Source organism: Oncorhynchus mykiss, chromosome 25 (genome assembly GCF_013265735.2).
Source record: "Oncorhynchus mykiss isolate Arlee chromosome 25, USDA_OmykA_1.1, whole genome shotgun sequence".
In the NCBI taxonomy this organism is placed as follows: domain Eukaryota; kingdom Metazoa; phylum Chordata; class Actinopteri; order Salmoniformes; family Salmonidae; genus Oncorhynchus; species Oncorhynchus mykiss.
In genome coordinates, this window is record NC_048589.1 from 13429532 (window position 1) to 13444778 (window position 15247).

The window sequence follows — 15247 nt, forward strand, 5'->3', positions numbered from 1 at the left end:
GCGATACGATTTTCAATACCGCCAAAAAAAGAAAATACCAGCTCAATCTTCTTGGTTACAGCAAAGACAATCCCGTCCTAGATCAACAACCCTGCTGCCTAAACGGGTCTACACAGAATATGCAAACGGAGCCAACAGAGTGTCACAAAAGAGGCGGCTCCTTGTAGTGCGCTCCGACATTCCTCGTACTCCCGTGCCACTAGGAAATTGTAACGCGCCAAATCACCTCTCCTGTAGCTGAGGGGACAGTGTTGTGGTTCCTTGATATGATCTATAAGCTATGTGTCAAAATAGCCTATTTTGCATTGATAAGCAACTGTCAAACAATATTCGAATTCCCCCCAAATGTATTTTGTTTGGAAGTAATAACTAGTGATTCAAGGCTACTAGTAAAAACAGCTGCGAGATGTGCTTTTTCTCCACAACAAAAACATGATGACTTAACTGATATGGGGGTGAATACATTGAAGCAGCATATCATATTGGGAACATGTTGTAGGTTACACTGGCAAGTATGAGAAAGGTATTTTATTCAGAAGTAATAACGAGTGATTACTGTTGTGAAATGGTAGAACCTGCTGTAGCCAACTAGCTAGCCATGTGCTTTTTTCTCCATGACCAAAACATGGTGCTTTATTTGTAGTATATATGGGAATGAATACACAAGCAGCATATCAATCTGGGATGTTTTAGGTTACACCCGTAGGTATAAGAATATTTGATGGACATATTTTTTTGAAATTATAAATCTGATTATATCACATGGAGATGTGAGAAGCTAAAAAGGATAGCTAGCTTGCTATGTTTTTAGCCAGGCTAAAGCCAGCTAGCCAGGCTGCCAGCTAGGTACTGCCGTATATATTAAAACCAGTAGATAGTGATAGCGCTGACGTCATCCACGTATTCTCATCCAAACTCCCGCATTAAGATGGAAGTACTTGACTTTGATGCGTGCCATATTGCTGAACGGGGCTGAATGGCACCAAATAATCGCTAAGGATCAAGGTTAAAGTGGCCGTGAGGATCATGGCCGATGTAGTCGTTTTTATGACTGCAAGTACCAGAATGCCTTGCGACAGTGTAGGATCGGAGGACCAATATACGGCGTGGTAAGTGTCCATGGTTGTTTATTTAAACACATAAACTGAACACTCCATACAAAAACAATAAACGTAACGTGAATAACCGAAACCAAAAACAGTACCGTGTGGTGTAAAACACCGACACGGAAACAATCACCCACAAAACAACAGTGAATCCCAGGCTATCTAAGTATGATTCTCAATCAGAGACAACTAACGACACCTGCCTCTGATTGAGAACCATACTAGGCCGAACACAGAAAAACAACCTAGACACACAAAACATAGAATGCCCACCCAACTCACGTCCTGACCAACTAAAACAAACAATTAACACAATAACTAGGGTCAGAACGTGACAGTACCCCCCTCCCAAGGTGCGGACTCCGGCCGCAAAACCTGAACCTTTATGGGAGGGTCTGGGTGGACATCTGTCCGCGGTGGCGGCTCTGGCGCTGGACGTGGACCCCACTCCACCATAGTCTTAGTCCGCCTCTGTGGTCTCCTAGGAACGGTGACCCTTGCCGCCGACCCTGACCTGGGAACCCTAAACAACAGGCCCACAGGACTGAGGGACACCTCAGGACTGAGGGGTAGCTCAGGACTGAGGGGTAGCTCAGGACTGAGAGGCAGCTCAGGCTGGTTGATGGCTCTGGCAGCTCCTGACTGGCGGGCGGCTCTGGCAGCTCCTGACTGGCGGGCGGCCCTGGCAGCTCCTGACTGGCGGGCGGCTCTGGCAGCTCCTGACTGGCGGGCGGCTCTGGCAGCACCTCACTGACGGGTGGCTCAGATGGCGCTGGGCAGACGGGCGGCTCAGATGGCGCTGGGCAGACGGGTGGCTCAGATGACGCTGGTCAGACGGGCGGCTCAGATGGCGCTGGGCAGACGAACGGCTCAGATGGCGCTGGGCAGACGGGCAGCTCAGGCGGCGCTGGGCAGACGGGCAGCTCAGGCGGCGCTGGGCAGACGGGCAGCTCAGACGGCGCTGGGCAGAGGGGCAGCTCAGGCGACGCTGGGCAGACTGGAGACTCTGGCAGCGCTGGAGAGGAGGAAGGATCTGGCAGTGCTGGACAGAGGAGCTCTGGCGCCTCTGGACTGAGGGGCTCTGGCGCCTCTGGACTGAGGGGCTCTGGCGCCTCTGGACTGAGGGGCTCTGGCGCCTCTGGACTGAGGGGCTCTGGCGCCTCTGGACTGAGGGGAGGAAACTCTGGTAGCGCCGGACAGGCGGGAGCACCTGTATTGATGGGACGGAGAGACAGCCTGGTGCGGGGTACCGGCACTGGTGGTACCGGGCTGGGGACACGCACGTTAGGGCGAATGCCTTGCATACTACGCCAAATCAACAGCTCTCTCTCTTCACTCTCCTCCAATTCTATTAACAACTCCTCGAGTGTCTCCTCATCTCCCATCCGCTCACTCTCCTCCAATCTGTCCAATAACTCCTCAATCCTCTCAGACTCAGCCCTCAACTTAGCCGACTGCTCTGATTCCATCCATGGCTCCTTACGGTAAACAGGGGGAATTGGCTCAGGTCTGACTCCTGGCTCCTGACTCTGCCACACTCTCCCTGTGCCCCCTCCCAAGACATTTTTGGGGCTGTCTCTCGGGCTTCCTACCACGCCGCCTTGCTCGTTTCGCCAACCTCATTCTCATGTAACCCTCCTCACACTGCTTCAGCGAATCCCAGGCGGGCTCCGGCACTCTCCCCGGGTCGACCGCCCACCTGTCTATCTCTTCCCAAGTTGTATAGTCCAGATAATGCTGCCTCTCCTGCTGCTGCTGCTGCTGCTTCTTCTGCTGCTGTTGTTGCTTCTCCTGCTGCTGCTTTAGCTGCTGCTGCCGCTTCCTCTGCTGCTTCTGTTGCTTCTCCTGCTGCTGCTTTTGCTGCTGCTGCTGTTGCTCCTGCTGCTGCTGCTTCTCCTGCTGCACCTTGGGACGGCGACACTCCCCTGGCTTTGCCCAGGGTCCTCTCCCGTCCAGGAGTCTTGTGTCTTCGGCCGCTGTTGCTGCTCATTACCACGCCGCTTGGTCCTTGTTTGGTGGGTGATTCTGTAATGATTTTCCTCCTCTTCGTCTGAAGATGTGTGGTACAGGAACAATATGAAGCTATGAAAAATACCACCCAACCCTATTTGACATCCTTTGATGTCATTATCCAGGAAACTATATTATCAACAGTCACGAATATCTTATTAAGCATTATAAATATTCATGACAAGGGCATAAAAAGTGTATCCCTTCAGCTCTATTTCCTTCCACTGAGGCCCTTCACCAACAACATGGCTGCAAATAGACATGCATGATTAACAACTATGCACGAACAGCCCTGGACATGCATAAAAAAATCCTAAACAAGTCACAGGGGGAGAATCTGACCTTTAGGAGACATCCTTAGTTTAACAATCCTGCAATAACGCTATAACAACGCTATGTGAGAAATGCTGCAAAAACGCTGGAACAACTTTAGAATTCAGCAGCCGAGCTGTCCTCCCCCACAACCCCTATAGGACAGCCACAGTAAGAGAGAGACTAGGCGGGTTCCTTTCAAGAACTATCTTCGACCCAATCTCCCTGTGCAAATGAGCAGAGCTTTGGGGATTTCTGGCTTTGCATTCCATAATGCCGCAGAGACTGAACGCCTTACAAAGCCTGACTGCAGCAAATTCCACACAATGGAGCTACTCTTTTCCCTCCCTCCCTGACTCCCTCTCTCTCTCACTCACTCAGCCCACTGTTGTAAACCATCGATGTCACAAAATAGAGAAGATAAAGGGAGAAAATGAAGGAGGGATTGAGAGAAAAAATGTCACCCCCTGATTCCTGCCCGACTACCAGGTCATTAAATCTACCCAGTAGGGCTCTAAGGACTGCACTTGGGAGGCTCATAAATGTAAAGTCGCAAATCAAGACCATCTTATACAGATGGCAGGTTCCCTGCCTTGTAGTGTGCTGCAGAGTTCAACTTCCACCCCACCCCCATTTGAACCCACCCACCAGGAACCTCCAGCTTCACTCATTGGATGGGCACTCATTCAACCTCTTAGTCTGTCTTGTCACAGTCCATTCAGAACCAGCCGCTGCTCCTGCTCCTGTAAGCTACCACCTTTCTGCCGAAGATCCGGTGAAAAACTAAACTACTTATTGATTCTCCAAAATACAATGCAAAACCTTTGACGTGAAATGAATTCTGATCCTGTGAGAGTCCTGAATCCTGAGCCTGTGAGAGTGAACCAAAGGCTGAGCCTTCACATTTCATCCCGGCCTTTACCTTTACTGTTATTACAAGCCTACTACAGAACAGAGTTTCACAAGGGTTTGTTTGTAGTAATATCGTTAAAAAACACCACATCCACCACAGGGTGTGAGAGTAAAAACACCAAGAAAGGAGCCTATTTGAATACTAAACATTTCATAAAGAGGCAACCTAGGCCATAACAAGCCACTTTATGAGCTAGCACATTGACACATTTACAACGGGGCAGACTCCCCGTTGCCATGGCGTTGCCCATGTGTTTATAATCAGGGTTCACTTTCACAATGTTTAACACATTTCTGCTATGGATGCCAGACCATGTGACAGCACACAGAAACAAACATACATACATAAATGACAAGAGGCCATTTGTGAGGTTTCAGACAAGACATGAACTATGAAAGAACCAAAAAGGAAAGTCTATAACAATCCTGTATGCACTGTAGTATGTCACATAAACATTTCCCGCATAAAACCTCACCACTGCAAGACAAGCTGTCGTCTTGCGCAATGTTCCCTCAAAGAAAATGTTTCACTCAGCAAATTTCAGGTCTGCTGAGCGCAAACTTGAACGTTGTGAAAATTCTGGCACAAGTTTACTGTGAACACTGAGGCTGTACCCGCTTCAAGTTAGTTTTAACAGTGGTCAAGCAGGCTACTCATGAGACTTTTGAGAAAAAAAAACATGCAAGGCTTTACACGAACCTGTTTATCCACTTGTCCTTTAGACATGAACATGTTGTTGTGTTGTTTGATGCAAGACACCACTTTACAAAATTAAATGCATAATTATTCCCCTACCATTATTACAAAAAATCAGACAAATTATGCTGCCCTCTGCCTATTGGCTACTTAGCTTATTCAAGACCATCTCAAAATACAACACTGCCCCTTTAAGACAAAATGTGTCTAGAAATGCACATGTTTTGTGCTCCTGTAGGAAGCATTCCCTCCCCCATTGCTAACTACAAATGATCTATAATTGGGCTAATAACTCACTAACTAGCAAAGGATATGAACAAATGTACAAATGTGCACACGTCGCTACATGTAGCTCTCGCTTTGCTCTCAAAACAAGTGTATCTACTGACGACCGCTCATGCTGTAAAAACAGTCCAGTTCAAAGTGAATGGCAATGGTCTATTTGCATATAGGCCTACTGCATCTCTGATTGGTTATGGCACACCGGTCTGTGTATACGGCCCTGAGCCGCGCCTGTCAATGCAATAGATTCCTACGCCGATGCGTTCTGCCTACAACAAAATCTCTTTGATAGTTTGTTTTGCATACTAAGTCTTGCATAGTTCATTTTGTTTCGGTATGTTGCATTGAAAGTGGCTAATATTGCATTGACTCGAGCACAATTCCCACAGTAAAGGGAAACATTGGTAGTGTTAGCTAATGTGGAAAACTCTAGAAAGTTGAGTGAAGTTCAATCTCGTGCTTCTCTGCTTGGGCTGATATTTCTTCTGCCCGGCTGTCCCTGGGGAGCTGCGTGTCTGCGAGCAGCTTAGAGGGAACATTGGTCTTGTGTCTTTGTAGCTTAAAATGTGTCTTTACACAGCGTAAGCAAGCGGAAGAGCTAGCATCAACAACCGTGGGCCTATACGAGAGGATTCAGGAGAGTGACAGAATAGAGCTGACAATCCCAGAGCAGGAGTACAGCAGTATCGTCACAAAGAGGAAGGGCAGTAATTTAGTTATCCGAGACAACAGCTGAAAAATAAATGTGGACCATCAAAGATGGGAGGGAAAAAATACGTCTACCGTAATCTGAAAGAAAACCGCTGAGAGTAAAAACTAAACTAAAAACGGTAGCACCGAGCACAGTCCTGGGTGTACTTTGGGGAAAAATACCTTATTCCCCTTTTCCCATAGGAAGAGACACATTTAGAGATATAAGATACTTATCTCACAGAAGCCACTGACTTTTTGAGAGCCTTGAGTGATTGGGCCAGGGTCCCTGAGTTCATTCGAGATTGACATTAGTAGAGAAACAAGCATTACACACACACTGGGCAGGCTGACTAGGCTCAGAACATTTAGACACAGACGCCACATTAGAACTGGGATCAGTCGGAGCTCCAGCCCCAGCTCCAACCCCAGCTCCAGCCCAAGCTCCATCTCCAGCCCCACCTCCAGCTAGGCCTCTTATGGGAGACACAGGCATCTGACACAATGCTGCCTGCCCTGCACTAACCAACCAAAATGTCAAAATCCATCACAGGAGAGAGCTACTAAGGGCTTGGTATAGGGACTAGGGAGAGAGAAAGAGAGGGGGATAGAAAGAGAGAACAACGGGGAGAGTGAACGAGAGGGAGAAAGTAAGAGAGAATACTGTGAATGAAGAGAGAAAAAGAGATGTGGAGAGAGAAAATGGGCAAACGTGGTAGATATAGAGCCAGAGAAAGGAGAGGTTGGGGAGATGCTTTCAAACAATAACAAAATACCTTCCCACAGCTCTGAGGAACCTATTAGTGGAACATCTGACGGCAGTGCTCTATGCTGATGAGGAGGAATTTCCACATCAGAGATGGCACACTGCCAGGTCAGGACGAGGAATGCAAAGCCCAGACCTTCAGGGCCTAGCCAGCCAGCAGCATGTCCCCAAATAAACATCTATATACAATGCCCCCTGTCTCTAACACCTGTTTCATTAACAACCCAGTCACCTCTGCCCCCCAGCCCTCACAGCCAGCAATCAGCTGACCCCAAGGTGGGAGGGGCCAGTGTTTTGGTCCTGGGACTGTGGCCGAAATGAGTGAAGCTATGAGAAAGGAATTCAATCAAAATGTTGTATTTTTAGCCTCCATACTGGTCAATAAAGCCAATATAAAGTACAAGGCACAGGACTGATGCCATAACTTGGTTCTAACACACAAAAATACACACTACATTTTATCCTTCAAAGGAGCTACTAACTAGTGTCTAATGAGGCTTAAATGTGATCTGCAACTTCATATTCAGGGAGTCAAATATTCCCCACATTCAAGCATTCCTTCAAAAGAGTGCTCGAGTTCTGTTGAAAGGTGCCTTGCAGCCCTGAAGGCCAGGCTTGTGTGCACAATTTACAGTGGAATAATGGAAAGGCAGGGAGAGTCACAGAGGCTAGCTGAGCTGCATTCATGTTCCAACAAGACTGAGCACAGGCAGGCAGGGCAAAGCGACAGGTGGCTTGCTTAGTTCAAACCCCAGCGAGCATGAAAAACTTGTCAAACTGACACATGATTTGCCCTCCACAGCCCTCCTCTGAACAACACTAAACAGTGACAGATTCAGAGGCATCCAAAGGAGGGAAGAAGAAGAAGAAGATGAAGAAGGGGGCTCAGCACACCAAACCATAAAACAGTTCCCATGGCAGAGGGGACGTTGACGTGTCCTGGGCATCTTGCAGAGTTGGCAGGGAGGGCAGTGCTCTGTGGCTGTAGGTCTGGCCCATTGACTCCCTTTGAGGCTGGCCTGGAAGCTTGCATACATACAGTACCAGTCAAAAGTTTGGACACACCTATTCATTCCAGGATTTTTCTTTGTAGAATAATATAATTATTCTATAATTCTATAATTCTATAATTAATTATATAATATAAAAAGAATAATTATTCTACATTGTAGAATAATAGTAAAGACATCAACACTATGAAATAACACATACGGAATCATTTAGTAACCAAACAAGTATTAAACAAATGAAAACATATTTTATATGTTAAAAAAAACTTGAATGAGTAGGTGTCCAAACTTTTGACTGGTAGTGTATGTTAGGGAGGCTAATTCTGTGCACGCGGTGCCCGTGGTTAAGGCTGAGTTTTTCCTTTGTGCCCAGCTTCCTGCCTGAAGGTCTTTATTTGCACAGATGCACGCAGGTTTCGGAAACGTGTCAAAATCACAAGGGTCAATTAAAAACAAGAGGGCACATATTCCAGAGATTGGACTGTTTTGGAGTTTCAGAGCTGTGTGCGTGTATTCTGTCTGTCTGTTCGCTGGCACTTTCAGTCTTTAGCTGCCTCCAGTGGACCTATCAGGACCTATCAAAGAAGTGCAGAAGTGCCACTACTGCTGAAGGCACCAGGGTCACAAACTGTGCTTCCATTCATCTGAGACATATTTAAACCAGTTTTACCCTCTAACATAGACCCATGCCTGCCTACTGACCCTTTACTCTGGTTCTCCAAGAAGCCAATGACACATCCATGACAATACTACCTTGCAATATGCTGAAACAATTATATAATAATAGCCTATAGGGAGGTGGTCAGAGACCTGGCAGTGTGGTGCCAATATAACAACCTCTCCCTCAATGTGATCAAGACAAAGGAGATGATTGTGGACTACAGGAAAAGGAGGGCCGAGCACACCTCAATTCTCATTGACAGGGCTGTAGTGGAGCAGGTTGAGAGCTTCAAGTTCCTTGGTGTCCACATCAACAACGAACTGTCATGGTCCAAAGACACCATGACAGTCGTGAAGAGGGCACGACAATGCCTATTCCCCCCCAGGAGACTAAAATAATGTGGCATCGGTCCTCAGATCCTCAAAAAGTTATACAGCTGCACCATCGAGAGCATCCTGACTGGTTGCATCACCGCCTGGTATGGCAACTGCTCGGCCTCCGACCACAAGGCACTACAGAGGGTAGTGCGTACGGCCCAGTACATCACTGGGGCCAAGCTTCCTGCCATCAAGGACCTCTATACCAGGCAGTGTCAGAGGAAGGCCCTACAAATTGCCAAAGACTCCAGACACCCTAGTCATAGACTGTTCTCTCTGCTTTCGCATGGCAAGCGGTACCAGAGCGCCAAGTCTAGGTCGAAAAGGCTTAACGGCTTCAACCCCCAAGCCATAAGACTCCTGAACAGCTAACTAAACGGCTACCCAGACTATCTGCATTGACCCCTCCCCCCATGTTTACATTGCTGCTACTCTCTGTTTATTATCTATGCATAGTCACTTTACCTCTACCTCTATGTGCCCCAGCAAATTGACTCTGTACCGGTACCCCCTGTATATAGCCTCCACATTGACTCTGTACCAGTACCCCCTGTATATAGCCTCCACATTGACTCTGTACCAGTACCCCCTGTATATAGCCTCCACATTGACTCTGTACTGTAACACCCTGTATATAGCCTCCACATTAACTCTGTACTGGTATCCCCTGTATATAGCCTCCACATTAACTCTGTACCGGTACCCCCTGTATATAGCCTCCAAATTGGCTCTGTACTGTAACACCCTGTATATAGCCTCCACATTGACTCTGTACCGTATCACCCTGTATATAGCCTCCACATTGACTCTGTACCGTAACACCCTGTATATAGCCTCCACATTGACTCTGTACCGGTACCTCCTGTATATAGCCTCCACATTGACTCTGTACCGGTACCTCCTGTATATAGCCCCACTACTATTATTTTATTGTTGCTCTTTAATATTTTTTTGTTTTGTATTTATTGTTTACTTCAGTTGATTTAGCAAACACTTTCTTAACACTTATTTTTTCTTAAAACAGCATTGATGGTTGGGCTTGTAAGTAAGCATTTCAATGTATGGTCTACACCTGTTGTATTCAGCGCATGTGACAAATAAAATTTGATTTGAAATCAACTAAGCCATATTGGTCAAGGGCCATCCACTTGCAGTCCAACAAGGCTTAATTAAACAAGCGCTTGGAGGAAAGGTCACCCCATGGTGCAGTTTCTCACAAAGCTCACATGCAGAGAACTATATTAGGCTTTACAATACACCATATGATCCAACAACGTAAATTCAACGTCTAGTTTTTATATTTATGTTTATATATTTGGTTGAGTTGTCAACTAATGTGAAATCAACGTGAAATCAAACAAACATGTCACCCTGTCATTGGATGTAGGTTCAACCTTGGGTGAAAAAAAGATGAAATTCCCTTATGTTGATTACTTTTTGCAAACTTTTCCATGTTGATTCAACTTCAATACATCACATTTTTTCTATGGCTGACTTCGATAGCTGCATAACCACCCCAAAAAACGTTCAATAAGTAGGGCCTAGCTCAGTCACTGGCAGACGTCAAAGGTGTCTTGGAACTTTACTAAGGCACGTCCCTTCCAACCGCTATGCAACCGACAACGAAGCCGTTGACCTCTTTTCCGTAATGTGGGTAGCCTATAGGCTGAAAAAAGTTATAGTTTTTCTTTAGTGAGTCAACTGAATAAACCAATGCAAGACAGATAACGAACAAGCATACGTATAATATAAGCCTACAAAACTAAATCCATGTGATGAGGAACTTAAAAACGATCAAAACTCCCAGACTCCATCATTGCAAATTTGAATAGGCAACCAGAATGGTGGTCTGGTCCGAAAGATGACAGTAGCTCCTCTCATCTTGCTTTCTCAACTGTGCTTTAGATACGGAAATATTAGATAACGTCTAACTGTTTAAATTATTATACACCAACATAAGAGATCGTATAACCATCTCACAGCGCTTGGGTTGATGTGACTCCTCCAGAAATCAGTGCATTAATTCTGTTCCCTCCATAGCCGACTAACCTTTCCCGTTAGATACAATGTAATGTTACTTACAGGATGGTTGTCGACGGAGCAACAGCAGGTACGGTTTCCAGGTTTAAATGCATACATCTCACGGTAGTGCGAAAACATAAACACCGACTTGGACAAGAATATACAGGCTGCGGGCCACTGGCGACCAAAATCAGTGCTACCGCGACTACAAAAGGGGATAAGACTTGACCCGTCCACAGCGCCATTGCTAGGGAGTCAGCAGCCCAGAGAACACACCGCCAGCAAACCCTCTAGCCGAAACTAACATCGGCTGAGTTATAGTAAAGCTAGGGAACTCAGCTGACTGAGTGAGCGAAAGAGACAAAGAGAGAGAGAGAGAGAGAGAGAGAGAGAAATAGACAGAGGGAGAGCGAGAGCGAGAGAGAGAGATCTAGGGCAGTGTTACAAATTATGTTGGACAGGGGAGAAACTCTAACTAATGGAAAGCCTGGTTAATAAAATGATACTTTGTAGCCTGCATCTGTATAGAGATGTCCGATTTAAAAAATGTATCAACTATGTAGCCTACTAAACTACTGGTACATACAGTTAAGCGATACCAATTTTGCTTAATACTATTAAAAATAATGATGTAATAAATTTAAAAAAAACGTGTAAATTGCTTATTCAGATGTTATTCCCATAGAACCTGGAAATTATGCCCTAAAATGTTGCCAGTTTGTCTCTCACTGGGTGGACAGCACTCTATTGATACTCCATTGATGTGCCTATTCTGGGCCAAATATGCAAACAGATTGCCATACAATTATATGGTTTGGGACGTTATAATGGTTTAGGACGTTATAACGGTTTAGGACATTATAATGGTTTAGGATGCAGGTAAAAAAAACGTTTGTCCAAGAAATATGACGTTATACAGTGCTCTGTGCTGCTCTCTGCTGGTTTTCCTGTGGATTGACAATGGTACTTGCGACAGTACTTGTAACAAAACACCCACTCCACTTTATAGCCGTCAAAATAAACGTCAAATTTATCACATAGCGTAAAGTGAATCCCAAGAAAGCTTTATTCTTATTTATGTATTCTTATTGCAAAACATCAGGATTGTCGAGGAATAAAACAACCTAGCGATTCTCTTGTGTATTGAAAAAACCCATGTGAATGAATGCAGCCTTTAGCTGAATGGGTTCCAAGAATGGTGGGTTTTACGCACTGAATTGAGAGCATGAACAAGGATGATGACCAAGGATGATGACTAGACATCAAAGCTTACAGGCCTGTGGCAACACAATTTTTCTTTATTCAGAGTAAGATGTGTTCAACATCCAGCATGACAAAATTTTTACAAAGTTCACAATTTAAAAATGAAATATCACAGCAACTTGTGATCTCACACATTTATAGCAAAATTAAAATGTCAACAAATCCATGCTGTGTAGTACAAAAATAAATTAAACTTCAGGTCCACAGAGAGCACAATAGTTTATACAAAATCCTGTCTTCGTTAATGAATACTTAAATCAAGCTCAAAATAAATAGGATAGAATAAATAAACTCTGATGAATTCACAATAATTTATATGAAAATTCAGCATTCTAATATGTGACAACTTTTGTGTCCCCTATGTAAATATTCACAGAAAACTTTTTTCAAATGTGATTTTATGTACCAACGGTAGATGAGCAGCCGGTTTGTGCTTTAAATCCCTTTCCATTGTACTGATAATGAGAATGAATTCAAGAACTGATACTAACTAGTACTCTACTGAAAGCATTACTATATTGGCAAAAAGCTGCAGACACAATGCTGTGGAGAAAGGCATATGCAGCCATTGACAAAGGAGCCCTAAAAGAGGACGTAAAAGTACAATAGATGAGATCAGTTGAACAACAAGCACCTTTGCATTAGCTCTTAAAAGGCAAATTCTCAACATGGTCGTTAACAACTAATAACACAACAGAAAGAGGGGCCGCATACAGACATGGAGCTGCATCCCCCGATTCAGAGTTAAAAAAAAAGAGAATACGCCCTCAATTTACTTCTTTTTTTTATTTTTACCTTTAATTGATTGACTATTTAATTTGTACAGTGATTAGATATAAAGTGCTGCTGGGGATTATTTAATACTCATATAACATACCAAAATGAAATAGCATCATTGTTTAACATTTGATAATACAGTATTAGTGGTATGGTTATAATCATAATTTCTGATTCAAATCCCTGTAGTCTCCTTCAGTGGAACTAATTCATCACCTAGTGGCTTCAAGCAGTTATTTGCTCCAATCGTGTTTCAAAGGAACACCTGGAAATTGCACGGCGCCACATGTTAGGATAGTATCTGTAGGACAAGTGCAAATAGTCTACTGGCACATAAGTGGGGACAATGACCCTGTAAGTCCCGCTCTTTCTCATACTCTAGTATAAATACTCTTTACAAAACTCTTGTTACTCTCCGCTTAGGCTCTCAGGTACTGCTTTAGTTTCTGTAGAAACATCAAAACATGGAAACAAAGGTGTCCTTGTGCAAAATTGTATGTAAAGAAAGTGGAACTGGTAAAGCATCTTTCATCTTTAAAACTGAATGTTCAACTTAAATACTTTTTTGTATTGAAAGGTTTATATAACATTTTATATTTGACATATAGTGAAAAGATTCCTTTGACCCCCCCCCTATGTTTATAAACAGGTAATTGCATATACCCCCCCAATTTGTTTTTGCATCCCATATCTATTATAAACATATGATTTAGATATACATTGCTGAGACATTGCCCGATTCTAGCAACGTAAGTTTTGACATTTGAACCAGAACTAATACTAAATGCTAGAATGATGCCTTGATACTCTATTTCCGCTATACATCACATTGTTGCTGATTGAATGACAATGGGTATCTACCAACACAAAAGATCAAGAGTGAATAGTCCTTTTCAAGACAATGGGATTTCCACCATTGGGTTTCCGTGTCATGATGTTTACAATAAAACTAAAACATTCATACAAACATCAAGTCAGTTTCTTGCCATACTCATTTCCAACACCTATTAAAAATGCCCCCACCTACAGCTACCGACCTTTAAAAAAGGTTTCAAAAAAAGTACTTTGCAACCAAGTCTTGCTATTGAACAATCTGCACACAAGAAGAAGAAAAACCATCTGTAGAATTCCAAAATCATCCATTGAGGGAAAGATCATTGAAAAGTAGCTACCTCCTTGCAGTTCCCTCTTGATTTTTGTTTTGTTTTCACTGTCCAGAGCAGCTTTTTCATCTAAAATCGTCATCATCAAGCATTAAAAATAACTAAAGTCCTATGTTAATCAGCTTACTGTCCAGAAATATACACAAAAAAATGTGCATACACGAGCAGCTAGAAACATTACATCACACCATTTCAGCTCATACAGTATGAAAACGTACAAAATGTGAATGTCTTCAAAAACTATTCTGCCACTTACTTTTTTTTTTCATCAAAGCAAGACAAAAAAAGAAAAATCATTATGAAGTTTTCTAAGCATAACATTTCTTTTTTTTTTGAAGGTCAAAAATCTGTATCTAACACTGTATGATAAGTTACAGCAGCAAACCATGAGGCGTCATCCCATCATGTCACTTCTAGTTCTTTCCTGTGGATGTTGTTTTCCTTCACTCCTCTTTGAGAAGAAGCTCTGGCGTTTGCTGGGCTAGCGGGCTGGGCTACACTTGGATTCCTTGCACCGCTTGTTTGATGTTTTCCAGCAGGGCTTTGTTCTCAGGGCTCTGGTACTGCTCCTGGTTGGTGTACATGTCTGTTAGCGTGGTCACGTAAGCATCAAAGTTCTGATCGCTGATTGGCTCCTGTGAAACATTTCAACAACACCAGAATTAGGTGAGATCATAAGAAAAAGAGGTGAAAAAGAGAGAACAGAAGACAGGCCTAAAAAAAACTAAAGTCATCCTTTGAGGAGCTTAGCCTTACAGTTTTTTTTAACCAACATGTTTTACCACAGATAAAACCACTTGAAACAAACTATTCTCTGAACTAGGCCTTTTCATATTTAAATGCTCTAAAAGTGATAGTCATTGAAATAAGGTGTCTTGCAACAGGTTAAAGGCTGAGAGGTGGTGGTTTTACACAAAGATGATCCACACAGAGTAAGATGTCATGCAGCGATGTCCACGTTGGGAAAATAGGGTCATGCTGCAGTGTCTATACGCATTGTGTGTACATGCACTTTGCAACCAACAAGGGCACTTTCATTTAGCTAAATCAAGCTTTTTCCATTCAAATAGATGATCATTGCGGTTAGAACATTTGGAAAAAAAGGGAAATTCAGGAATGGAAGTGATTCAGGATTTTTTTTTAAAAATCGCATCAAGAGATGTAAGATGACTGGAAAAAAGACAAGGTCACCCCGAATA

General features: G+C 43.8%; 2 protein-coding genes across 16 annotated transcripts in view; both read right to left on the bottom strand.

Moving 5' to 3' along the window:
• LOC110505382 (peroxidasin) overlaps window positions 1-11199 on the bottom strand; it is an 89973-nt gene extending 78774 nt beyond the window's left edge. For both annotated transcript variants that reach the window (XM_021584564.2, XM_021584563.2), the window contains exon 1: window positions 10906-11199. In XM_021584564.2, the coding sequence (XP_021440239.2) occupies window positions 10906-11090 (185 nt within the window). In that variant the 5' untranslated portion in view covers window positions 11091-11199. The remainder of the gene's footprint in view (window positions 1-10905) is intronic.
• A 908-nt stretch (window positions 11200-12107) lies between these two features.
• The window catches only part of LOC110505383 (myelin transcription factor 1-like protein), a 138877-nt gene continuing 135737 nt past the window's right edge, over window positions 12108-15247 (bottom strand). For 6 of the 14 annotated variants that reach the window (XM_036962448.1, XM_036962445.1, XM_036962446.1 and 3 more), the window contains one exon: window positions 14342-14683. In XM_036962448.1, the coding sequence (XP_036818343.1) occupies window positions 14543-14683 (141 nt within the window). In that variant the 3' untranslated portion in view covers window positions 14342-14542. Of the gene's footprint in view, window positions 14684-15247 lie in introns of all 14 variants that reach the window. The other 8 variants (XM_036962444.1, XM_036962453.1, XM_036962452.1 and 5 more) reach the window with 5 other exon arrangements.